The following is a 24,781-nucleotide window of genomic DNA, read 5'->3' as shown; positions in this document are numbered from 1 at the left end:
TGCTTTGATAAATTAGTGCAAAACAGTAATAGGAAAAAAAAAAAAAAAAATCTGGCTTCTTGAGGAGTGGTTAAGGGAGAGAGCTGCTTGCCTGGTAAATCATAGTTCTGACACTGAAATACATCAGCTTGTCACCCTTGACAAGAATCATTACTTAATTTTCCTAATTACAACTTTCAGCAGATTACAGTCAGACTCGTCATTGATTCAGCCCTACACAGATAAATGCAGAATAGACCGAGGAGGGAGAGCCATCCATCACGAGTGACAAATCACCCCCTCCCTCACAGTGTGTGTGTGCAAACCCTCCCATTTGAACTACGTATTGCCCGAGTTAGAAAAACATATTTGGAGAGAGACCATTGATATTTTATTTTTTCAGTTTACCTAAAAGTAAATCTCTGGATGCTACAAAGTACTGGTATTCAATGAGGTTTGAAATCAATTTTGAAGCAGTTAAGGAGATAGTCAGAATTTCCTGAAACTTAATCTGGACAATATATTAAATAAATTAATTTACCATAAAGATTGAGATTCGCATGTTGGCACCGAGTCAGCAGATTCTCTCCTAGCAATGTGAGTGCTAAGGGTGTCCTGACTTTCAGGAGAGGTGAACCCATGATGGAAAGGATTAAGTTGGCACGGCACCTGCTAACATCAGGTAACCTGCTAAAGCATCTAGATCACTTACAGCAGGTAGTTTTAAATATCTACTTCTCTAAGAAACAATACTTCATATCTGAGCTCTGGCTCTTGATGATTTTAAGAAAATAGGGTGTGAACTTTGTTTTGACAGACTAAGCCCTTTTGCCTGCATCTGGAGAGGACCAGAGAGACGTCGTTGTTTCTCCTCGCTAGGTCAGGGGATTTTTCCTCCTCTTCCACCACAGCTGCCAGCCAGCATGCAAGATGTTCTCAGGATGAGAAGCCTCACATTTTTATGCATTGTGTGCTCCGAAGATGCCTTGTCCTAGGCTGAAGGGTGGGCCAGAGAGACATTTGAAGGACAATATGAGGGACATTAATGGGAAATACTGGTGTTAAGTGTAAAGTTGTACTAGATGATCTTAGAGGTCTTTTCCAAACTAAATGATTTTATGATGTTAAGTTAAAAAAGAGTAGAAGAAATCTCTAGTTTCTGTCCTAAGATGACAACTTTCCCACAATGCCACATAATAGCTATGACAGACCCCTGCACTTTTTTGATGAACTTGTTGCAGAACCACAGTGGCCCAAGGAAGCCAAGACAGCACTTAGAAATCCAGGTGCAAGGAGACCATGCAGCTGGTTTTAAGCAGTTTTATAAATGCACTGTTCAAGTACCTCCAGAAAAGCTTTTTTTCCACTTCCTGTTTTCTTCTGTTTTTATTATTATTATTTTTAAGGGAATTTAATTGAAATTTTAAAAAGCAGTAGCCTTTCGGAAGGGCAAAAAAAAGCACCATACAGAAATCCAGCAAGCTGCCAAAACAGGCCCAGAGTAATTTCTCTGTGGTGGAACGTGCAATCATTGTGTCTAACCTGCTTGTGCTACATTCTCGATGTCTCCTCAGGTATCAATATGCTCAAAATTATTGATGGAATGAGACAGACACTATTTCTTTAATGCTTTCAAATGGGCTATAATGGATTCTCCTTAATAGTAGGCAACTGAATTCACAATAACCATTTTAAAAGAACACATAGGAAGTGCTTGTCAGGACTAACAGTATGACCTGTTGAATCAAGGTACAAGTGTGCGGTGCTCTCAACCCTCAGAGAGCAGTAACATGGAATACATAAACACACTGCTCTACAAGAAACACATAATCCCAGAACTATGCATTTACTATTTCAAGTATCTAAAAGATGAGAAAAAACAAGTTATATTATTAAGAGCATAAGCCAAATGAAAATAACAGTTGAAAAAGTAGATGCAATTATTCCTACCTTGCCATTGCTATGCCAACAACACAGCCTCCAACTATAGACCAAAATCCAATCCAGCCCGCATCTACCTGAAGGAAAAAAAAAGAAGAAAAATAAAGAAATTTGTTAGAGAAAGTATGATGATGCTATTTTCAAAACAAATAGTGCACAGGGGCTGCAGACTGCTAGCAAATTCAGCCCATGCCCCACTCCCCCAACATCAACATTAGATGCGAGACCTTAATAAGAGTATTTTAAACAAAGTTTTCTACAAAAAGAAGAAAGACTAATTAGCCTATGCTCTAATCTAGATGTGATTCCTCTGTGGAATCATTCAAGTAATATCCTCTGGATTTCAACTGTATTCTATCAAAAGCTTAGAAATCCTCTTTTCCCCATTTCATCCTTTTCATCTGGTAAACATTATTTTCTATTACTACAGGTGCAGCAGCCAACAATACTCCTATTTGTTTATCTGCCTCTTCACCCTTGTCGAAAGGCGTACACAGTTCTGAAACTACAACCCACTAGCTGAGAGTCAACAGGAAGGATCTTGACAGCTTGGAATGCCAAAGCTATAGTTTATTTTGTTTAACATCTCAGTATAAAAGTGGTTCAGATGTATTATAAAAACCTGATAAAATTGTATGTTAGTGCAAAATAAAAACATGCCACTTACAAAATAGCCGTTGATTATCAGTCAGGAGATACTTACTTGGCTCACATGAACTGGTGTTAATATCAAATCCAGAACGCCAGACCAGCCAGAGAAAACACCCAGTGGTATAGCATAGGCTAAAGCAATCATCAAGAATCGGAAATTGCTATGAAAACAAAACAAATGCAATTAGCTGCAGCTTATATTAGAAATTGCACCAAGATTAGCTGCTAGAGTAAATTACAGTCATAATCTATATTCTGCCCATCAAGAAAAATAGCGGAGGTCTGAAGAACGAGTGAGCCAGGAAAAACAAAGATATCCAGACAAGTCACTAAAATCTGAGCGGCTGGGATGTTACTGCCTTAGCACTATGACATTAAGAAAAGCCAGTCTCTCCACATCCAACTATTTTCATAATGTGCTGGGCTCATGTGTTTCTCATTTCCGCAAGCAATTCTTCTGCATTTGAATGGGCAACCTATTTAGGCTAAGTGAATGTTAGGAACAAAAAGCACTAATTCAATTTAGGAAAAGCATATTTCAAGCATAAAAGCAGAGCTTTGAACTGTTTTAAAAAAATTTAAAAGGTGGTTTTACTTCTTTTTGTTTTGTTGAGAGGGAGGGCTTTCATAACAAGGCGGATACAACTGCAACAGTGGAAAAATTCTGACAGTTTGAGCTATCAAAAGACAGAGACAAGCGTAGCATTCTGTCTAAATACTCAACATGTTTGCTTTATTTCCCCAATTAAAATTAATCAACGTTCAGTATTCAGCAAAAGATTAAGCAAAGTTGTATTATCATCTTTACCACACACAACTATAGAGCTGCCAGACGAAAATCACCACCAACCCTACCCCATCTCATCTCCTCATCACTGTAACCAAAGAGAAATGCAGCACCCTTGCAAAGGTAGATTCCAGCTTTTCCTCTAAAATTTTTCAATCTGGGAATAAAAACTGGAAACATACTTTGGTCTCCTCCAACAATGATGCTTTTAAGTGAAGAGATTTTACGGCGATCCCATGGCTATCCCACAGGTTACCTGTATAAACACAAAGCGTGACCCCTTTCTCTCCCTAGACAATTTATGTAAACTTGATATTGATCAGTAGTACCAGCTCCTTAGTACGCAGCAGCCACTTGATAGCACACAGTTACAAAAACCAAATGGGAGGGAAAATACTCTCCAAAATATTCAGAGGTTTGAGCCTACGCTATTTTACTCCCTTAGAAGATTCAAAGCACTCTAGCCAGCACTCTGTTCTTTCTACACACTGTTCTTTTTCACACATCCTCATCTTGAATAACAGATTTATATCACGTGAACATATCCTGTTCTTTCAGTATCATTCATGTTAGATTTATTTTTTTAAATGCAAAGAAAAACAACTACCAGACTTCCAATTCTTCCACACACTGCTCATATTTCTCTGAATGCTAATGCATTTGCTGTCTTCTTGACAACTTTCTTGCTCTCTCAAGTCTAGTCCATCCTGTGCCATCCTGACATCTCTGCAGGCAGGTTTTATGTTACTTAATCCTACCCATGTAAAAACTATTCCAGTATCTGCAGAATAAAATAAAAGGGAAAGTCCCATTTTGCATGGACATTATATAGCCATGTTATAGGTTGCAAAATAGTTTTTTGAATGCACTGCTCCAAAACAACACTTGCTCAGTATTCAAAATGATTGATTGTCTGTCTGAACTTCATTAATGAGCTACTTTGGGCTGTAAGCATCTGGTTGTTTGCTTGACCCAGATCTTCTCTAACTCAAGCAATGTGACAAAATGGCACATGGGGTAGCTGCTCCATCACACTCAACTTCTAGCCCCAATACCAGAGATCCTGCTCTGCATCACACCATCCTCCAGTGACAGAGGCCCCCACACTACCACCCTGCCCAGTCTCCCTGTTAAGGAAACCAATCTGGAGAAAGGGTGCATGGCAGTGACAAAGTGGCATCAGCCACCATATGCCATTTAGTTCCCCTTGTACAGCAACAGCTAGCACTGGCTATAGGAAGTGTCAAAGCCAATTGAAACACACGTCTTAAGTATCAGCTTCACTCTTCATGGCTTCAGCAACTTGTATTTGTTTTTGCTATTTTGCAACTGCTCCACTGAAAATAGAAAAATGTGCTGTCTGTCACACCATCAGCTGGTGAACCCACACTGTTTTCCATCATATCAGCTTTTATGACAGGATATCAGCATTAGGCTCTCCGTTAAATCATTCTGCTGGAATGCCAAATTGGCTTTTTCTTCTGCTGTTTTGTTGTTGTTTTCCTTCAGAATTCTACTTAATGTTACTAGAATCCATACAACAGGCTGGTTCACAGGAGAGCCTTGTCAAAGTCAGTCAGCATTTTCAGAATAACTTTGACAATGTCTATTAACATGAGACACACTCCAAACAGCTTCCAGGCTGAACACAGATGTCATGTAGAAGTTTCATGAAAGAAGTAATGATGCACAAAAAAACCTACCATTTTAAAATTGCTTACCCAGTCCCTTGAAAATATAAAGACACATAACTGGCTAATGGCATCTAATTATTTGAAAGCAAAAAGGAATAAATAAATAAATAAATAAATAAAATCACTGTTTGTTCTCTTAATATTATCAACTATTCACTTGTAAGAGAATTTTTCCCATGGAAGTTTTTGTCATATTCTGCAATGAGGAAAAAAAAAAAAAACATATTTACTTCACCTAAGAAACTGAGAAAGGGCACAGTACTTTTTTTCTAATGAAATTCAAACTAGGCTTGTCACAGTGTGAGATAGAGTGCTAAAAGAATTGGGCTTAACTCCCAAACCATGACTAATCTGCTGACTTCCAGGCTCAGAAAATTGGTATCAGGAGATAACCCAAGATCAGCTAATTGTTATAATCTGCCAGAAGCAGGAATCTCCAAGACAGGAGAAAAAATCATGTTCTGAAGCAACTCCCTCTCCAGAGGATGCATGACCCTAAGAAGACCTATATAACACATCTCTAAGTGAAGCAGCTCATGAAGAAGACTGCTCAACAACCTGAAGGCATGAAGAAGCTTGGGAGCTGTGAAGAAGTCACAGATCGCTTTGGCACCCAAGAAAAAAGGTCAATGACTTCAGTGGTAAAGTTATGCTACACAGCTTTCTTTTGAAGCAAAAATCTGAAGCCTGGGGCAGAGAAGAAGGAAGTGGTGAAGACCTCTTGTTCTCAAGAATGTTTTTTGGTGTACATTTAGGTGAAGTCAGCTGACCTGCTCACACACATCCCGAATGCCTTACACATACAGTTTTCCTACCAGAGGGCAAGTCTGCAACAAAGAAGAAAATCACATTTTCCTCCTAATCATCAGCTGATTACCTTCAGCCTATACCATAAGGTCTAAAGAAAGACTCTTTTCCAAGAACCACAAATCTAGGTTAGGCAGGCAACAGAGGTTAGAAGCCTAATGAACCAGATGAATGGACTTATCTTGAAGCACAGCAAATAGTTTTCTTTTAGAAACCCCCGCCTTGCTTGATGGATTGGTGTTGAAAGGCTCCCCAAGATAAGTGGTTTTAATGATGAGCTGTTGATTGTGTCATGTACAGAGGAATGTAGAACTGCCTTTGATAAGGGGTAGAATGGAAGAAAGCATAAAGTCCAGAGGGAAGGAAGACAAAGATCTACCTGACTTTGAAACATGATGAACTATGCTGATTACTTGTGTTTCTACTTTGTTTTCCTAAGTTTGGTTGACTGTGAATGGTAAACCAGTTTTGCTGCTTATCTCCTGAACTTACCAGTATCTCAGGCCCAGTATTTACAATATGCTGAATGAGCAATACTGTAGTTATAGAGCTGCCAAAAAGAGTACCATCAACAGAAATTTTGTATTTTACCTGCAGAGTTGGTTGCTATTCGGATTTTTATTCAACAGTAACATTTTTTACAGCCCTCAGGCAGGGTCTCACTACACACCAACTTGGGCGTTTAACAGCATTATTGGGTGTGCTAAGTGTCCTTAAGGGAATTGCTATTTTTTAAATATCCTGAGTAGGTCACTTTGCAGACTAACCTGCCAGCTGTATTCACTTCTTCTCCCAACTACCAGCCTATTTCAGTATGAGCACATAAGAGTAATTATTTTTTCCAAAAAATTTACTCTTCCAAACTGAAACAAAAGCCTCCAAACCCACCAGAAAAAAAACAATGATAACAGGAGGTGCTGGTTTTGCTGACTCTAAACAGGTGGTTTTTTTAAGAGTACAGAAAACAATAGTGCCTGAAGTTCCAACAATATCAAGTTTTAAACAGCCCATTTTATATAGATTCATCTCCTATTACTACAAGCTAAAAATTGCAGCAAGAGTTTGAACCTCCCCAGTGAAATCAATCATACTCTGCATCACAGACCTTTTCTGCCCCAGCAAGGCTCCTCTATGCATTACCACACACCAGGCACAGGCCTCCACAATTATCGAGTGTTAATGTTACAGTTGCTTTGATACTATATTTCCATTACACAAGACATTTTACAAACAATGGGGGAGGGATTGTTTTACAAAAAAAAAAATAAATAATAATAATCTTAAAATCTAAGCTCATAGCAAAAACTTGTAAAGCTGAAGATGCCACTTAATAATGCTTTTTCTTCTTCTTTTTTTTTCTTTTTTCTTTTTTTTTTTTTTTTCAAACTCTAAATTTAGAGAAAACTAATCATCTCTGAAGTTGTCCAGAAACTGAACTGGCAACCCTTCTACCACACATATTTTAACAATTAGCAAGATCTAACAGATCATATAATGGTTTCAGATATTTCATTCATCGCTCCTACAGCTGAATGAAAGCATTTATACATCCCCTTGAATGACAAGCAAATCCCAAATTCATTCCATAATAAAAAGCATGGAAGAAAGCAGCTTATTAGTTAGTTACATCCAGCCCTGTTAACTGTTACCTCACTCTCAGCAGAATGCACACTGTTAACAATCTTGTATAACCTGATGTAACAGAAATGTTGCATAAGAGCAGCCATGCTAACAGCTCATGTGAAGATTTGGGATAAGCTCATTTAAAATTTAATGTCTGTTTTCTCATAGTTACCATCTTTTAATGTTTCAGCATTAATATTTTATTTGATTGGGTTTAAAAGCACTACAAACTAACTTGTTCGTTCAGTGAGAAGATTAAAGCACACTTGCGTTCATTTATTCAGGTGCTGATCTCTTCAGTGGAAGCTCAGTCAGGACCTACCTTAAGAGTCTGCAGAAGCTCCTCCTGTAGCTAAGTCGTTGACTAGCTGCAGCCACACTGGGAGGGAATGGAGGGCGAGAGGGGAAGTAGGCCAACGCTGCGGAAAATATCAAGGAAACCATCCCAAATTCTAAAGAGGAGGACAAAGAAAAACAAATCAGAGAACAGCTGTTAGCAGTGAAAGACTTCTTTTGGCACAGCGTTATTATCAGCCAGCCTCTGACACATAAATCCTATCCCGAGTGCTTTACTGCTCCTGACAACAAGTCTGCAGAACTTGAAGGAGGATTTCTTTTTCCCCTCCCCAAGCAAGACTTCAAATGGAGATGGAGAACCAATGTGATAAAGAAATACTGGCAGCCCATATGATTATATATATATATGATTATAGGAGCTGAAGAGCAACAGGCTCGCACACAAGGAACTAAGAACAAGGAAGCAAAAAAAGAAAAGCTGCTGGTTTTTCTCTTTAAAGAGAATTATGAAGATCTGGCCACATTTCCTTGTAATGGTGTAATATTAGGCAACAGCATGCTAGAGACTTTAAACAAATGGGAATGGGGAAGACCAGGGTGTGGAATGACAATTACTCAATATACGTGATGATGAAGGCAAATAAAAAGGTCAAGCAAGGCAGCATCGTGGACACAAACAGTACTGCATGTCAATAAAATGTAAACAGAATAGCACAGGAGCAGCCATGGCTCAGAAATGTAGAGAACGCAGCTTGTAAGGAGAAAAAAAAAAAAAAAAAAGGAATACAGCTGCTCACAGATGCTCCTCTTGTTTAGAGGTGGGTGTTCCACATCTTCAAAAAACTCATAGTAAAAATTTGGACCTGAACCTGCAAAGTGATGAGCACTTTGCAGAAAATACACAGCAAGACCCACGATCAGACATTACGAGGAAAAACAACTCCACAAATCCATATTCAGTCCAAGCAATTTGTTTTACAGGCCTTTTACAATATGTATCATGTACTCCACAATCCTCAATCCAAATACTTTTGCTATCTCCTCTGGAAACAAGATTCTTTGCTGCTGGAGAGAAAAATGCATAGCTGAAGTGTGTTATCTTAAAAGAACCTGTGATCTTATTACAAAGAAGTGCTCACCATCACCACAAATAAATTCCAGCAGAGCTGGATATTCAATCACATGCATCTGCTTTTTTCCTTTTTCAATAAATCAATATGAATGTGGCACTTTGCCAGTTCTTCCGCTAAACCAAAAGAAAATAAGCTCAGGAAACTGAGAAGTAAATAACACTCAGACCATAAGTGTATCAACTATAGATTTTGGGATGGGAATTGAATGCTTCTTGTTCAGAGTGGAGAAAAAATTGACCCTACATTTGTTTTGAAGGCATACAAGGAATGACAATGCCAGCCTCCATGATCAAATATGGGAGAACTCATTTTGAACTATGTAGTATCTTTTCTTCCTGTTGTGGTCTAATTACAGGTTTTGAGGGTCAAGGGCCTCCAACACAAATCTTCTTGTCTCCAGTAAACAGATTAACTTCTGTCTTCCAATACACTGTGCTGGAGAACACGAGTGAATAAAGAACTGGTCACAACTAATTATCCCAGATCTAAGAAAGAGATAGGTTCTGCTGTTGTAAGATGTTCGTGGACAAAGCAAGGCTTGACAAAAGCTCTTCAACCCCTCCTCCCGCATCTACATCTTTATACAGGTATGCATATATACAAAGGTTGCTCTGAAACTAATGCCTCCTATTTTATCATGTTGGTCCATGACGTCAGAGGTAGAGGTTGGTGGTATGGCAGTCAAGGCTGAACCTTCCTACTAATATTCTGTTACATTTTGTTGCTGCATGACAGATAGCAGCAGAGGGGGCAGCCTGACACAATGGTAGCTGACATGGAAGCTCACATGAATTCCCCCATGCAGAAAAAGTTGCATTCACTGACATTCATCAGCACTTGCTGAATGTTTACAGAGACAAACAGTGGATGTGAGCACAGTGAGGCAGTGCTTGGCATGTTTCAGCAGTGGCAACAGTGTGTCAGTTCCACTGGTGCACATTTATTTTTTTTTAACAAAGGTAGCATGCAGACTTGTGTTGCTGGTGAAAATGCATAGCTAATGGTGGTGACTATGCTTAAAAATAATGTTTCATAACTGAGAATTTGCTCTATTGAACAGTGTTATTTTGCTCTTTGTATCAGTAGTCGATTCCATGGAAATAAATAGGAAGCATTACTTTCAGAGCAACTTACACAGGTGCACATGCACACTTGAATTGCATACGAGAGGAAGGCAGCAGCTTGCAGATGGGTACAGCCAACAAGAATGCAATCACACAAAAACAGAAGTTGTCCAAGGTGTGTATTATTTAAATTTATTTCACTGCAATGACATAAGGGGAAAGACTGTATCTTTCTAGAAAAAATATAAGGTAGGTTGATAATTTTTTAAAGACATGGTAATATTTTAGAACAGGTACTCATCTGGGGCCTCTTTTAACACTTACCTCAAGATTCATGCCAGTCAAATTGCTGCAGTAGGAGCAGTATAGTAACACCTCATTTTTTTTTTTCCATTATTAAATTCAGCATGCAGTCCTTGCTGTACTGTCTTGCAACTCTTTAATGTGTCCCAGTGTTATACTTCCTAGGCTAACGAATTTGCCTTGCAAGCACTGCCCTCATGCACAAAACAAAAGAACAAAATTCACTCTGGAACCTGTTCAAAACACAAGCAATACCCTCTACTGAAGAACAGAAGTCTTTACTGCCATCTTTAGCTTTGTGTATCACCTTTGCATCTCTACTGAAATTTCAGGTACTACCAAGTGCATCTGATTCCTTACATCTTGCACAGCTTCTTCACTGGGTAGCTCACTGTCATTACCATCATCATTTACTACCACCAGACCAGGTAGAATAGATTGCAAGAAAGGAACAAAAGAAAGTAAAAGATAACATTGACCTATTTCTTACATTTTGAGACCAATGGAGCCACTGTCATGATACCTGCAAATATCAATGTCGAGAGAAGCCTGCATCTTAGTCCAGAAGGCAGGCACTCCCCCTGGTTGTGTAAACCTTGAACAGAAAAGGTTTAGAGGCACAAGCCTTCTCAATACACGTTGTTCTTACTTCCAAAAGATGATTTACAGGACAAAAACCTACCTAAAATCAACAAGACCCACACCCTTTACCTTCTGAAATGTAACAGGGAAAGGAGGGCATTTCACACACACAAACACACACATGCACACACACACACACACACACACACACACACACACACACGGAGCATTCTTCTTTTATCACCACATTTCATATATATATTTACACAGACATATACACGTGTGTATATACGTCATGCATGCATGCATATATATGTTTATTACATATTTTTGAAACAAATAATGATTTCTCATCAATATTTAGGAAAGTACATAGCTAAAACCTCTGTCTAGAGCCTACAAGGATTACCATTTCCTTGTGCAATACAAGTATACAATGCAATCCTGATCTGCTAAATCTATATTATTCCATCTGTGAACCAGAACGTGTAGGGACAGAGGACACGGAAAGAGGCCAAGTTCTTAGACCACGTTTGAGATACAGGAACAGCAATTCAATAAAACACAGAAAATACAGGAGCAATTTCAAAATAGATTTATAAGCAACTGCTTCATAATCACGTTTGAGATTAAATCCTTGGAAAATCAGCACATTCTTGGCGTGTAACTGATCCCAAGTTAACAATTCACATTATTAGGGTTTTAAAAATCATCAACTACATTTTGGATGCTACTCATGTAATGCTATCTCATGCAACGACAACAAGCTCCATCACAATACTGAAAAATGCAGTTCCTATCCTATGAAATTAGTTTTATTTAAGATCCTATAGGAAAAAGCCTGATCAAGCTCTACTAATGTACTTGCTAAAGAACTGTGACACTTGAGTCCAACTCCACAGAAGGGACAAACAGCATGGTTTGCTGCCTCTTGAGCTCTCCATGGAAAGTGGGTTGAGTTGAGACAAGACAAACGTCATGAGAGACGCAAGACAATCACCTCTTGGGATAGCTTCTGCCAATTTCAAACCAGTGACTATTTCGTCACTGTGATCCTCTAGAGGCCACTGACATTCAGGACCCATCTCTTATTCATTGCCTGAAGAGCAAAAGGAGTCTTAGATCCCAGAAAGACCCCACAAGACACATCACTAATACCGCAAGTATAGCTGCACAAAGAAACCTGGCTAACTATTTAAAAGTACTTTGAACAAAGTAAGAACTACAGATGCCCCCCCAGAAAACATATCTTAGGAAACTGAAGAGCTGCTGTGAGGATGATCTTCAGCTGGGACCAATAATCCCAAGCAAGCTTATAGAAAATGGGCTGTTGCCAAGCCCTGGCTGACTCGAAGGCAGAAAAAGCTGTGCTGAAACACTGGGCAGACAAGACAGATCTCTGAACCCAGCTAATAAGAGATATCTATCCTAGCATTTGAAGAAAATGCCCTGGAAAGCCTCCCCGAAAAGAAGAGAAATGAATCTAACAGGCTGCTGAAAATGGCATTTCTTGTGCTAACAGACTCAAATAAGTGGTTTTATGCACAAAACTGTAATTCCTTCAGGCCATCAAACTCTTCTCTGTGGAAAAAGGAATGGGCTAAAGACTTTTCACTAGATTTCTGCTCCCCTCTATCTGCTGCCCCTCCAAATCCAAACCAACTTGGTGTTCACTTTCCCCTCCTTCCCACTGGTCTCTTATTTTCCACAAATTTTCTGGCCAAATATTTCTCTACCAAAATATTTAGCACTGAAAAGGCCTAGCCAAACCCCAATGTCCTTATTTCTATAGATTTGAGTCCAATAAAAAGTAGGTTAATTGAAAGAGTCTTGATAACATAGTAATCCAATATCTACTACACATTCTTTAAAATGAATGGTAAAGTGGACCTCACCCAAAATGACAATTACCTTGACAAAATTTCCAAAAGAATCACAGCCAGGAATAAGTGATCACAAACAATTAATTCAATCTCATAAGCCTGAATATAAACTACACAGCATATAAACTTCAATACTTCTGGAATGCAGAGGGCTGAGTCCTGGCTGCATTTCAGAGGCTGGAATTATAAGAAAAATAAAATCAAATGTGCAACTGTCATGACACTGTAAAGTCCAGCAGCTCTTAATGGCATACCATTTATACTCATTTAAAAAAAAAAAAAAAAAAAATCAGATCATAGACTCTTAAGCCATTTGGGCAACCCTTCTTCCTTACAGTCTGCTGCTGAATACAGCTATTTTTCTATATAACATCAAGAGCAGTGATGTCATTGCATAAAAAACAGAAGGGAAACAAAATCTATATTGTATCAGATGAATTTTCTATCAGCATTTTTTGCACCAAATTGTTGTCGTTTCATTGAAACTGCTTGCTGCATAAGAATTGGGTAGTTTTAGTTAAAATCAAAATCTATTGAGTTTAATTCCAATGTTAGATTCTTAGATACTAATAATCTAATCACATTTGAAAGGCATATGCAAGACATAAATTAAGGCTGAATTTATGCACAAAATATTCAGTGCTGGAAGAATAAGATTTCCATCCTCCCAGAAATAAAAGAAAAAAAACAATCTGCCACGGAGAATTTTTTTACTGAAAAATGAGAAGCAAACAACAGTTTGGAATCTCTGGGAAAGCATAAGCTCTCCTAGAAGATGTTTCTCCTAATACAAACAGTTGAACTACTTCCCTTGGAATCAATCTGTATATGACACTATTTTAAATTTTATCCTTATATAAAATAAAATAAAATAAAATAAAGGGAAAAAAGTAACCCTTCTGATACTAGAACATCTTACCGCTTCGTTACTTTCCATGTTAGCTACTGTTCCCTTGGCCATCCAGCCACTAGAGGGTAGTGCTTCACAAGCACCAAACACACACGGGAATATGTAACTGTTTTATAATTATTAACTTTTTTTCTTAATTAAAAAAAACACACCTGCGTAGAGCACAGCCTCAATGCGGTCCTTGATGTGCTCGGTGTTGCTCTGTGACAACAGCGGGAGGTGCGACGTTCCATTAGGAGATGGCACTACAAGAGGTCCCACTAAAAACGCGCCAGCACAGCCCAGGTAATTGAGCAGGGAGGCAATCGCCGTTGCTGTTGCACGTTCATCTGGAGAGAACCATGTTGTGGAAAGAAACGGGGCTGCGTTCATCACAGTTGGCCCCGCCAAGCCATTTAACAGCTGCCCTCCATGAATCAGCCTGGAACAGAGAATAGAGATGAAGGCCATTTGGATGATAATCACCTCTTTTAAAAATAAAGAAATAAATAGCACATAAGACACTGGGTTCTTCAGATAGGGTGGCTTCACAAATGAAAATTCTGTGCAGAAAACAGGATATTCAATACATTTTTTAAAAGCCCAATTAAACTGATTTAAAGAATCCAGTGCTATTCTGTTCTAATTACCTCAGATAAATGGAGAAGCAAATGTTCTCTTCAAAGCCAGAAAGGAAGAGGGAATAAAAAGGACTTCATTTGCAGGAAAAGAAAAACATATATTATAATAGGATATTAAAGTAGAAAAGGTGTAGTAGCAGAAACGCTTTAAACTACAAGCTTCTTAAACCTGACCCCTTGCCTGCATAAATTCCAACAGAGAACTTAAATTAGTTATGTCAGATTCAAAACAGAAACATTTCAGCAAAATACTCTGCCTACAGAGGAGGTCGGGCTGTTGAGGTTTCCAAGAGAATCATCATCTGCAGCAATCTGGCCGTTCTCAACAAACTGTTGAAGCAGCCAAGGATATACAGATTCTTCTCATTTTTCACACTCACTGAGATCTAACAGATAAGACTGGTGACAAAACAGAAATACTACTTTCCAAGCAACAAAGTCTCTACAACCTTTGGCTTCATATTAGCACAATGAGAAGGACTTTTTTGAAGGCTCTTCTAAATGTGGAATTCAGCCAGAAACCTTCCACACTGACTTTTCCAAAAAGTGATCAGCTGTGAAAGGCAAAAGCATGTTGAAATTTACATAAGAACCTCATGTCTGAAAAACAGCTAGCAAGTCAAACAAAACACTGCAACTCTCCAAAGCAAATCTATCAACTGTGCAATAAAATGGTGGCAGATTATATTTTTAAATGGTGGTGTTTTTTTCTATGCATAGAAGGAACTCTACGCTGTTGCTGCAAGAATTGAGTTGTCAGACATAAAAAGCTACAGAGTGAAAATGGGGAAACACAAGTTAGCACTTCGGCAATGTTTCAAGCCACAAATGATTAAACAATACTAAATAATATACAACGTGGCAAGGGATTTTTAAAGAGCACAGTGGAACAAAACACAAAATGCTGACAGACTTCTCATGAAATTAACAAGCTAACTTACAGTAAAAAGAGATGGATGCTAGTGATCCTCAGTTGATTAGAAGTTAATTCTTTAAGCAGAATTTATTGAAAACATACAGCAAATTAAAAAAAAAAAAAAAAGCCATCATATAGCATCTGAAGGAAACACTTTTCTAGCCAGGACAAAAATAATACAGTCTTAAAAGTAAGCAATTATAACTTCATAAAGAAGTTCACATAGTGAGATCTCATTTCTATTTGTTTGTGACGTGCTACAGACTGACATCAAGGCAAGGCCAGATCTCTTAAACTGTGGCCCCCAATAAAAATCACATGAAATAGTTTTAAATTAATAAAAAGCATCATCTAAATAGCACTCTAGTATAGTTTTCTGGGGACAAATTACATTAATCCATTATGGTTCCTTTCCAATCCAAAGTACTTTGGACAAACCAACATATCCTTTCCTTCTACTTACCTCGCTATAATAAGTTATTTCCAAACTTATCCTAACCAGCTTCAGGATATTTGTAGTGCTACTCTGCATCTCTGCAAACAGCTGCATTTCAGTACCAAGTGTGGTAACTACTACAATGTATGAAGACTTCATTTTAGCATTTCCTCTTGCTCCAAAGGGAATTTAATGCTTAAATTATGGCTTAGGTGCTACACTAATACTTCTGTTCACTTATACCACTGCAGTAATAAAACTCAATAAAAATCAGGAAAAACATGATAGTTCTGTCTTCCAGTAGAAAAGTTTTGTACAAAAAAAATTAATCATACATTGTGAGATTATAAGCATTCATATATAAATACTTACACTCCAGATTTAGATGGTTTCTACCAAACTCCACCATATGAAAAAAGCTATCCAACAGGCCTTTATAGCAGAGGTGGACACAAATGTTACTTTTACTCCACAGATCCAGAGGAAGAAAGTTGCTTTTGAGTTCAGAACTTGAATTGCACGTTACCTCTCTATTTTTGCTTCATGTTTTCACATGAGAATCACTTTTGTCTCTCCATAGCCTACTTCTTTCACATTCTCCTGTCTGCTCTCCCCACCCCTGCTCTGCTGGTATGCTGTGCTATCTGCTCTGATAGATGTGCCTTTCCCTCTGCATTTCTTACCAAGCTTGATGTTATCACGCAAGGTAGAGCATCTCTTATCTTCATATTGCTTAATTTTTCAAATCTGACACGTTAGGGCTAATAAACACCATTTTCTAACTACAGCCTGTCTACACACCGATAATGGCCTAAACCTTGTTTTATTCTTTTTTCAAAACTAGCTTGAATTAAGCCTTCGCACCCCCTCTCCTCCCAAGAAGATTATTTGCATGTTCCTCTACACATCCTTAACTCATTTCCCTAGAGAGACAGGGAAGAGATTCAAAAAGTGATTCGGCCCATTTACTAATTCACTACTTAGGGAAACATATGTAGCAGCCACTGCAGCTGCCAGGGAGAAATATGAACACAACAGCATTTGTAGCTTTTTGCTGTTTGTTACAATGTCTTATCAACACCCCACTACATTTCAGCCTAACAGCCACAGCAGTCTGCATTTGACACTAGAGCTAAAAACTGCTCCAACACCAAGAGACATTTGTTTCTGTTGCTTCTGATATTGAAGATGTGCAAAGAGCAAGAGCGTTTTTGCTTGCTGCTATTTCAGTTTGATTCTGTTCAACATGAATTCTCTTCTCTGACAAAAGGCTAACAGGATGACTCCAGCTCGGGACCCTACCTAGATGGAGACAGGTTTGCTCACATGTCTTCCTAAACTGGTCACTGAATTGCAGAAAGATAGAGCAAGGGACAATTCAAATATAACAACAGAAATAAGAGCAGAAAATTTGTATTGTACTCTATTTCAACTCATCTCCCAAATCCTTGTCAAGTTTTAAATAAATAATACTGCTTTCATCACTTCCCCGAGAGAACATTTTATATAAGCCTTAAGAAGCAACTTATTTATACCTGCTTTATGCACTCCCTGCTGTCACAGCTGCGATATCATAACAAGCAGCAACAAAACAAAACAAGGCATATAAGGCTGTAAATGCTGAAATTACTGTATCACTGAGTGAACTGGGTATGAAGAATGATATTATACAGGAAAAAGGTTTTAGTGATTGATGATAACACCATACACCATTTACAATCTGCTTTACTTATCTTTTTTCCTCATGTGGTTTGAACTTTTCATGCATGGTCAAAGTCCCATAAGGTATTGGATTTGTTAAGCTATTTAAGAGCTGCGTTACACAGAGACTTTTTACATGTAAAAATAACAGACATTTATTGTCTCCACCACAGCATGTTCCATGCCTAGACTTAAGAGCATTTAAGAAGAAAAGAACAGTAATAATAATTCATTTGCATCCTTTCTTAAATGGGGAAACAAGAGGTAATGGTAGAGAGAAAAAAAAAAACCAAAACATGAAGAGCAAGGCAGTCAGTGAGAGCACTTGTCTGTTGCTCCGGGGAAACTGCACAGTGTGCGTCTCTTCTCTGGGAAAAAACAGTGCATTAATTGTTGATCTTAACAATTCACATCAAAAGGGATTCTGGATAACAAAGTTAATATCTTACAGGAGTGGATGGCTGATCTATCTTTCACACGCCTGATGTTTTCACTCACTGAAAGAAGTGGATTGTTCAGCTCCTGCTAATTTGGAAGAGAAGTAAGTTTATATAGTGATTAGCTCATTGTGGCAACTCCTGGGAGCAAATGAAAGAGCCCCTTCCACAGGAGGACTTCAGAGCACTCCAAGCACTATTGAATTTAGCCTTACTACACAGCAACAAAGCAGTGAATACCTCCTATTCAAGAGTGTCTGTGTTGATGCATGATGCAAGTTGCTTGTGCAGGCAAAAGAATGAGAAAACACATAGACTTATCTACATTATACATTAGAAGATTTATTATACTTCAGAGCGAACTGACACCAGTTTTGTAATGAAAAAATCTGTGATTTTTCACAGTCAAGTTACTAGAAATAGATAGTTTGTGGGTTTTTTTTTCCTTCAGGCTCTCCAAAACAAACACTACAAAAAAGACCCCTCTATTAAGCGGTACCTCCTAAAACACAGAAGGAATTAAGAAGGTCAAATCCACGCTTAACAGCAATTCACTGCTATGGAATTTGGGGATAACCTGGTGTGAATGCTGTCCTGTTCATAAGCAAAGTTTATAACATGGCTCTATATCTGGAAAAGGATTGAGAAGAAGAAATACCTGTTGGTAAAGCAATCTAAAGCATCTACTGAAAATAACATTCTGAAAAATGAAATTCATGGAAATGCACCTCTTTTCAATATTTTCATTAAGTGATATATTTATACTACAAAAGCTTTATGCCTTCTGGATATTCATGGATTGAGGCCATTAGCATTTTTTGCTTGTTTTTGATGCATGCGACCATTGATATGTGGAATAATTTAAAGCTGTTTTTCCCCATCAGTAAGAAAAATTATTACAAGCAAAAAGCCTGAGTCACCAAGTGGTACATTATCTCTAGCAATAACAGAAAAAACTCATAAAAGCACTGTCGTCCACTTTCATCGGGAACTTGGCTCACATCTCCCCCTCTGCACACACCACGGCCTCCAAACCATTCCACATACGTCTTATTAAAGGGAGATATTTTTTAAAGCAACACTAACAGAGCATACACTCATCAAATGCAAGCACATCCAAAGCAGTGTTTTGTAAACAAAAGTAGGCAATTACATTATGGGCTAATGAAGCACAACACCCTGAAGCTATCAGGGAAAGGCACCAGGAATGATGCTACCAGGGCTGCCATGTGAGAAAGCTGATGGAAATTACCCAAGGTGGGAGTTACTAAGATTTTTCAGTAAAAAAAAAAAAAAAAAAAAAAAAAAAAAGACAGTACAAGAGATGTGGTGAAGTAAAGACTGGGATAAACAAGACCCATTTAAACATCCCCACAGAACCTTCCCACGTTAGCAAAAGAGCAAGGATACTGTGATCATAACACAGAATTCTGATATAAACTTAATCAATATGAATTCCTTTTTAAGGACAGAAATTACCCAACACAGTAAGAATCACAAGACATTACAAAGAGCTCCAGATGATAGAATCAAAAAAGGAAAGGTTTTCTGCAGTTGAGGATAACAGTTTCCATTATAAGAGATGGAGCAAATCTCACAAATACCTTTTTTTTTTTTTTTTTTTTTGCCTTTCAGCACAGGCTTATGTTAGCAGATGCCTTGCAGCATTACCATCCATTAAATATTACTGCAATAACTAGCCTTTTCTGAGATCTCAGGGTTTGCTTTGATACACCTGCTGATTTACCACTCCAAGACTTTCCAGGCTATAAATTGCTATTTTAGCAGTTAGCACCTGAACCATACAGGTGACATGCAGTGCTGCAGCTCCAATGCTGCACAGCAGCAAGAGGAAAGACTGTTTGTCATGCAATCATAGAACAGCTTGGGTTGGATTGATGTCACTGATCATCTAGTTTCAGCCCCTCTGCTGTGGGCAAGGTTGCCAACCACTAGATCAAGCATTATACCAGGTTGCTCAGGGCCCCATTCAGCCTAGCCCTGAACCAGCACCTCACCATTCTCTCTGTCAAAAAACTTCTTCATGACATCTAATTTAAATCTTCCCTTCTTTAGTTTAAAACCATTTCCTCTTGTCACCGAAACCTTCAAGCTGCCTGCCTCCACTAAGGCTGTATGAGCTGAAGCAAAGCCGATCTGGCTGCCACCTAATTGGAAGTGCTGAGCAGTGGCTGCTGCTGTGTGGTACTGCTGTGTAGCCAGTACATTTAATCATCCCCTAGATTCGCTGCTACCAAAAGTAAGCAAAGCAGGGAACAATCACGCAGGAATAATGCAAAGGATCTCTCTCCTAAAACATCTTTGGAGCAGAAGTTAACAAAATAAATAAATAAATCTATAAACAAGTTGTTCAGGTAATAAAACAATGTAAATTCTGAAGTTAGAGGTGTTTAAAGATTAAATATTCCACATGATAATCTACCTGTGAATGATGACTTGTGTCCTGTTCTTCTCCACTTCTTTCACTGATACTGTGGATTAACCTGCCTCACCCCTTCCCTAGCATTGCAGCCAAAGCACAATCAGTGTGGTGCTATCACTCAAGTGCTCTATCTTAACATTTTCTTATATGATGTAGATCAGTAAGTGTAAGCACACCAGTTTATTCACCATTTTACTCCCAGAACCATGCTTCAGGTTAGCTTTTTCATCTCTCTTCCCCAGGGACTTACAGCATACACAACATGCATCGTTCTCTGTCTTTATTTTTATAGGCAGATTCTTTTAATACCTTCTCCTAAAAGGATCTTTTCATTTTAATCCCTATTCTCCACAGCTGTTCCACTTTGAGGTATTCCTTTGAGCATAGATAATCAGAAAGAGTGTAGAGTATTGCTAGGAATATGAGAGCCCTAATATGTCCTTTCCTGATTGGAATTACCTCTTCTTAGGTGCCCCTTTTTTGTTTTCCATGCCTCAGAATGCCAAGATGATTCCATGTCATTCTTCAGGCTTTCAGGGATGAAAAAGCAAAACTGGGCAATTATCAAATCATAGAATCACTTATGTTGGAAGGCAACTTTAAGGGTCATCTAGTCCAACTTCCAGTATGTCCAAAAGAATATGTCTAACAAAAATAAAATATTTAATATAAACTACATTGCAACCAGCTAATAGAAACAAAATGCACCAGAGTAAGTGAGCATCTGCAAACACAAAAAAGGGAAAAAGTTGATATATCAAAAAGCAGGCAAAAAAAAAAAAAAATTAAAATCTTAAGTAGCAGCATTATTTAAGTCTCTTCACAGGAGCTCCAATTACTAGTAATCTCTTCAGAATAGAATTTGTAAATAACAAAACTGCCAGTTCATACTGCTGCCATTTCCACTGTCATTCTCTGTATTATTGCTCTGCTGGTTTTGCAATAAATGTTTTAACAAAACTTACTACCAAAGAGCACCCTCACACTGCTTTGACTCAAGGTCTTTGACAAATACTTCTGTATTGTGAAATCTAATGTGAAGGTACTAATCTGCACCACACTAAGTTCTGATAAATTTCTTAATTAATATATTCAATACAAATGACAAATTATGTCATCCTTTACGTCCATGTCTTTAATTATCCTGTCTTTCATAACATTTTAAGACATCTTATGTGGAGAGTCTTAAGAGTCAGCAGTTTATAGGGCTATGGACTGATTTCATCATTTATTGCCTCCTTGCAGATCACAGGTAGATCTTACAGCCTTTTACCTAGATTTATTGCTCTACAATCATATGGTAGTCCAAGAGTGCCTTATAAAATTATTCCAAAATATAGAATGCGTAATAAATATTCAGTGTTACATGGGGGGGAACAATTTTGTCCACTAAAAATGGCTTCCTATTAACTATTCATGATAAAGTACCGGATTACAAGAGTCCAATGAAAACATCCATTTAGTGCCAAGAAGTACACAGAAAGGAAAGGAATGGACCTAAAGACATAGGCAAAACATATTAGCAATGGTCTTAGCAGCTCCTAAGAAAGGAAGAAGGCAATCCAGAAATTGTACAATTTGATAACATCCATCTTATTTTCAAGTTCTGCTAATTTTATGTCAACTATGAACTGAAAAAAGTAGGTGAGGCAAATGAGGCCTTCATAGTATCTAGAGTCCTTATTTTTTAATTTTATCTTTAAAAGTCAAATTCACTGTCACATACATGTCACCAATTTGGCAAGCTCAGATGTGCACGGCAGATGAGAAAAATTCTGTTTCGTTCCTTGTCTGATTGTTACAATCACTAACCTGCAAGGTTAGCAAACTGGAAGGAAAGCAAGCAAACAAATCATATGCATGTGAGAGGGACTTTACCAGTTCAAGAAGTGGTCGGTTCTTTAATCTCAGACACAGGCTCAAACTTCCACATTTAGGCATGCATGTTCCTTTCAGCCTTCCCCGAGTTTAAGCAGATCTGGGATGGATTCCCAGAGAACAAGGACTCACCATAAGGAACGGCTGCTTCAAGAGACACACTCAAATGTTCAACCTAAATTCTCCCTTACGCAAGTCACACACATATGTATGGAAGTCAAATGAAGGTTTGCTTTTAAGACATGACTCTGATTGCTGGAGATAGTCTTAGCTCCTACACGCAAGAGCCAAAAGAATAATTACAGACTAGAAAGGAGCCTAAGAACACATTTAGATATTACAGGTCTGCATGAGATAAGGAGCACAAAGCTGTGAGGATTAAATGTCAGCCTTAACCGTGATTTCCTCGCTTCTGTGATTGCTCTGATAAGCAGTGGGCTTTAGTAGCTCTCCTTAATGTTAAATTACAAGAACATAGGGAGCAGAGAAAGCCACATAGCAGAAAAACAATTAAATAAAACTGACAAACTTCATGAACTTCCTTGTAATTTTATGCATCTTAACTGACGTAATTGTCCCAGGAAAATCCTTCTCTGTATTACTACAGATTACCTAGAGATTGAAGGAATACATCACAAAACATGCAAAAGCATTTAAATGAATTTCAGTTGTACTGGCTTTTGAGATGCTCAGACATGAGCTTCTGTGGGATCCTGGCCATCTGACTAGTTGATTAATGTTCAAAAGGTCATATTCAAGTATATGAACCTTACAAATAAATGCTCAGCCAATCATTGTTAAAGCATAAAGCAATAATGGTTTTCTCTAAAATATTATTTATTTGTTAGTATTTAATGAAAATTGGCGACTTTTAGTCTTCAAAACAATGCAACTATCACACAGCATGCACAGTTATTTACAATGTCTCAAGAAATAAAGAAAACCACACATTTGTTTCACACAGTAAGCAATAATTAATTCTCTGTAGATTTTTATAGATCTGTGTAAAAGTTCAAATTATTTCCTCAGGAGGAGCTACAATTCTTACAAACATCTCCATTTTTTGAGAGTAGGCTAAGTTAGCAATTTTAACAATTTCAGCTTGAAATGATGCATATTTTCACAGCATGAATAAATGAAATAAGTACCCTTTTCCAACAGGATTCTGTTCTTTTTCTTTCTTTTAATGGTTCACAGTAAAATGTACCATCATATTTTATACATCTCAGACTCTACACAGTGCACATGATTTTTTTCCCCAGTTAAAGAAGCTGTTCTTGAATGTTTCTCCTTAAACATTTATTTTATCCTTCTTCCACGTCTTCTCACAGCAATTACAACAGAAAAACTTTGTTTAAAGATTTAAAGGCATGCAGAAACTCTCATTCCCAAAGTGATGTCTCTTATCTATACATTGTTTGGCAACTTCTTTTCGAGTTTTTATCTTTGCTTTGCTAAAGGCTAGGCAGCACAAGTCTTTCAGCATAACTGATAAATGAAAAGCTACAGAAGACATTGTATTTCACTGCATTTAACCTATCTGGCCCGTTTGAAATATACATAATGGGAGATTGGTCAGATCTGATGAACTTGATGTTTAGCATGCATTAGCAGCTCAAGGACAGGCAAAAAAAGAGCTCAATGAGAACAGCTCTTCCTGCCCACCACAACAGTACATTTTCACCTTTAGTAAAAAGGGTCATTGTGAATTGTATCACAATATGATTAACTGTTACGTACTAGTTAGCTACTGCTGATTGGAGCTAGTTTTACAACAAATGCTTTTACCACATTCTTAGTGCTCTGAACCTCTTTATTTGTTTTACTGATAATATCCAGACACCTGCTATCTACTTCACACCAAGTACTTCTTTCCTCACTTTAATGGTTTCCAAACTGATGTTCAATGTAAAGCACCACTAAAAAAAAAAATGCGATAAAGAATAATACAAAGGTGACAAAACATCATACAGAAATTCTAGGTACAAGTAAATTATAACCTCCTTCATGGTGGTTATGTCTAAAGAACTCAAAATCCTCCAGAAAAACCAATGGTCCTGCTGCTACCACTACCGAAAATGGAGAGAAACCAGCATGAATCTGATTATCTGTTTTCTACAGAAAAAAATGCATAGAACATGTCCTTCCTCAAACAAACAAAACAAAACAAAAAAAAACCCACATAACAACAAGACTTCCAAGGTTTGATATTGTTGCTTTCTTCCCATAGCACATGCATATTATGCCAGCATAACAAGTGAACTTTTATTTTTAAAGAAGCAGAAAAATATGACAATGTCTTTATTTCTTCCTCCTCTTACCTTTTTTTTTTTTTTTTGCCTCTCATACTATGTGAGCAACAAGCAATCCACATTCCATGACTGCATGGAAAGGATGAGACTCCTGTACTTACCATAGATTCCCAGACTTGGTATGTTTGGCAGGACAACTGATTTGTTTGGAATGAAGCTGTCTTTATTGCAAACCAAATTTTAAACTGCTTGTACACTACGCTTGTACTTGCTTCAGCCCCAAAGAAAGTACAAGGTTAATTTGGAATGCAGTCTGGAATAGACTGTATGAACAGGCCATTTCGGATAAATTCATCTATCACTGAACAATCTCATACACCCAGTAGGAGAAACATGAATTAATTATTTATTATTTGCATATAAATTACATAGTTTTGGATTTTG

General features: G+C 37.8%; 1 protein-coding gene across 4 annotated transcripts in view; it reads right to left on the bottom strand.

Moving 5' to 3' along the window:
• The window catches only part of SLC49A4 (solute carrier family 49 member 4), a 64,214-nt gene that overhangs the window by 21,594 nt on the left and 17,839 nt on the right, over window positions 1–24,781 (bottom strand). For all 4 annotated transcript variants that reach the window (XM_085228327.1, XM_085228328.1, XM_085228325.1 and 1 more), the window contains exons 3-6: window positions 13,807–14,075; window positions 7,805–7,934; window positions 2,624–2,732; window positions 1,930–1,997 (exon numbers count right to left, since the gene is read on the bottom strand). In XM_085228327.1, coding sequence (XP_085084453.1) covers window positions 1,930–1,997; window positions 2,624–2,732; window positions 7,805–7,934; window positions 13,807–14,075 — 576 coding nt within the window. The remainder of the gene's footprint in view (window positions 1–1,929; window positions 1,998–2,623; window positions 2,733–7,804; window positions 7,935–13,806; window positions 14,076–24,781) is intronic.

Source organism: Meleagris gallopavo, chromosome 7, assembly GCF_905368555.1.
Source record: "Meleagris gallopavo chromosome 7, MGAL_WU_HG_1.1, whole genome shotgun sequence".
Taxonomy (NCBI): Eukaryota; Metazoa; Chordata; class Aves; order Galliformes; family Phasianidae; genus Meleagris; species Meleagris gallopavo.
This window is presented reverse-complemented; position numbering and strand designations above follow the sequence as displayed.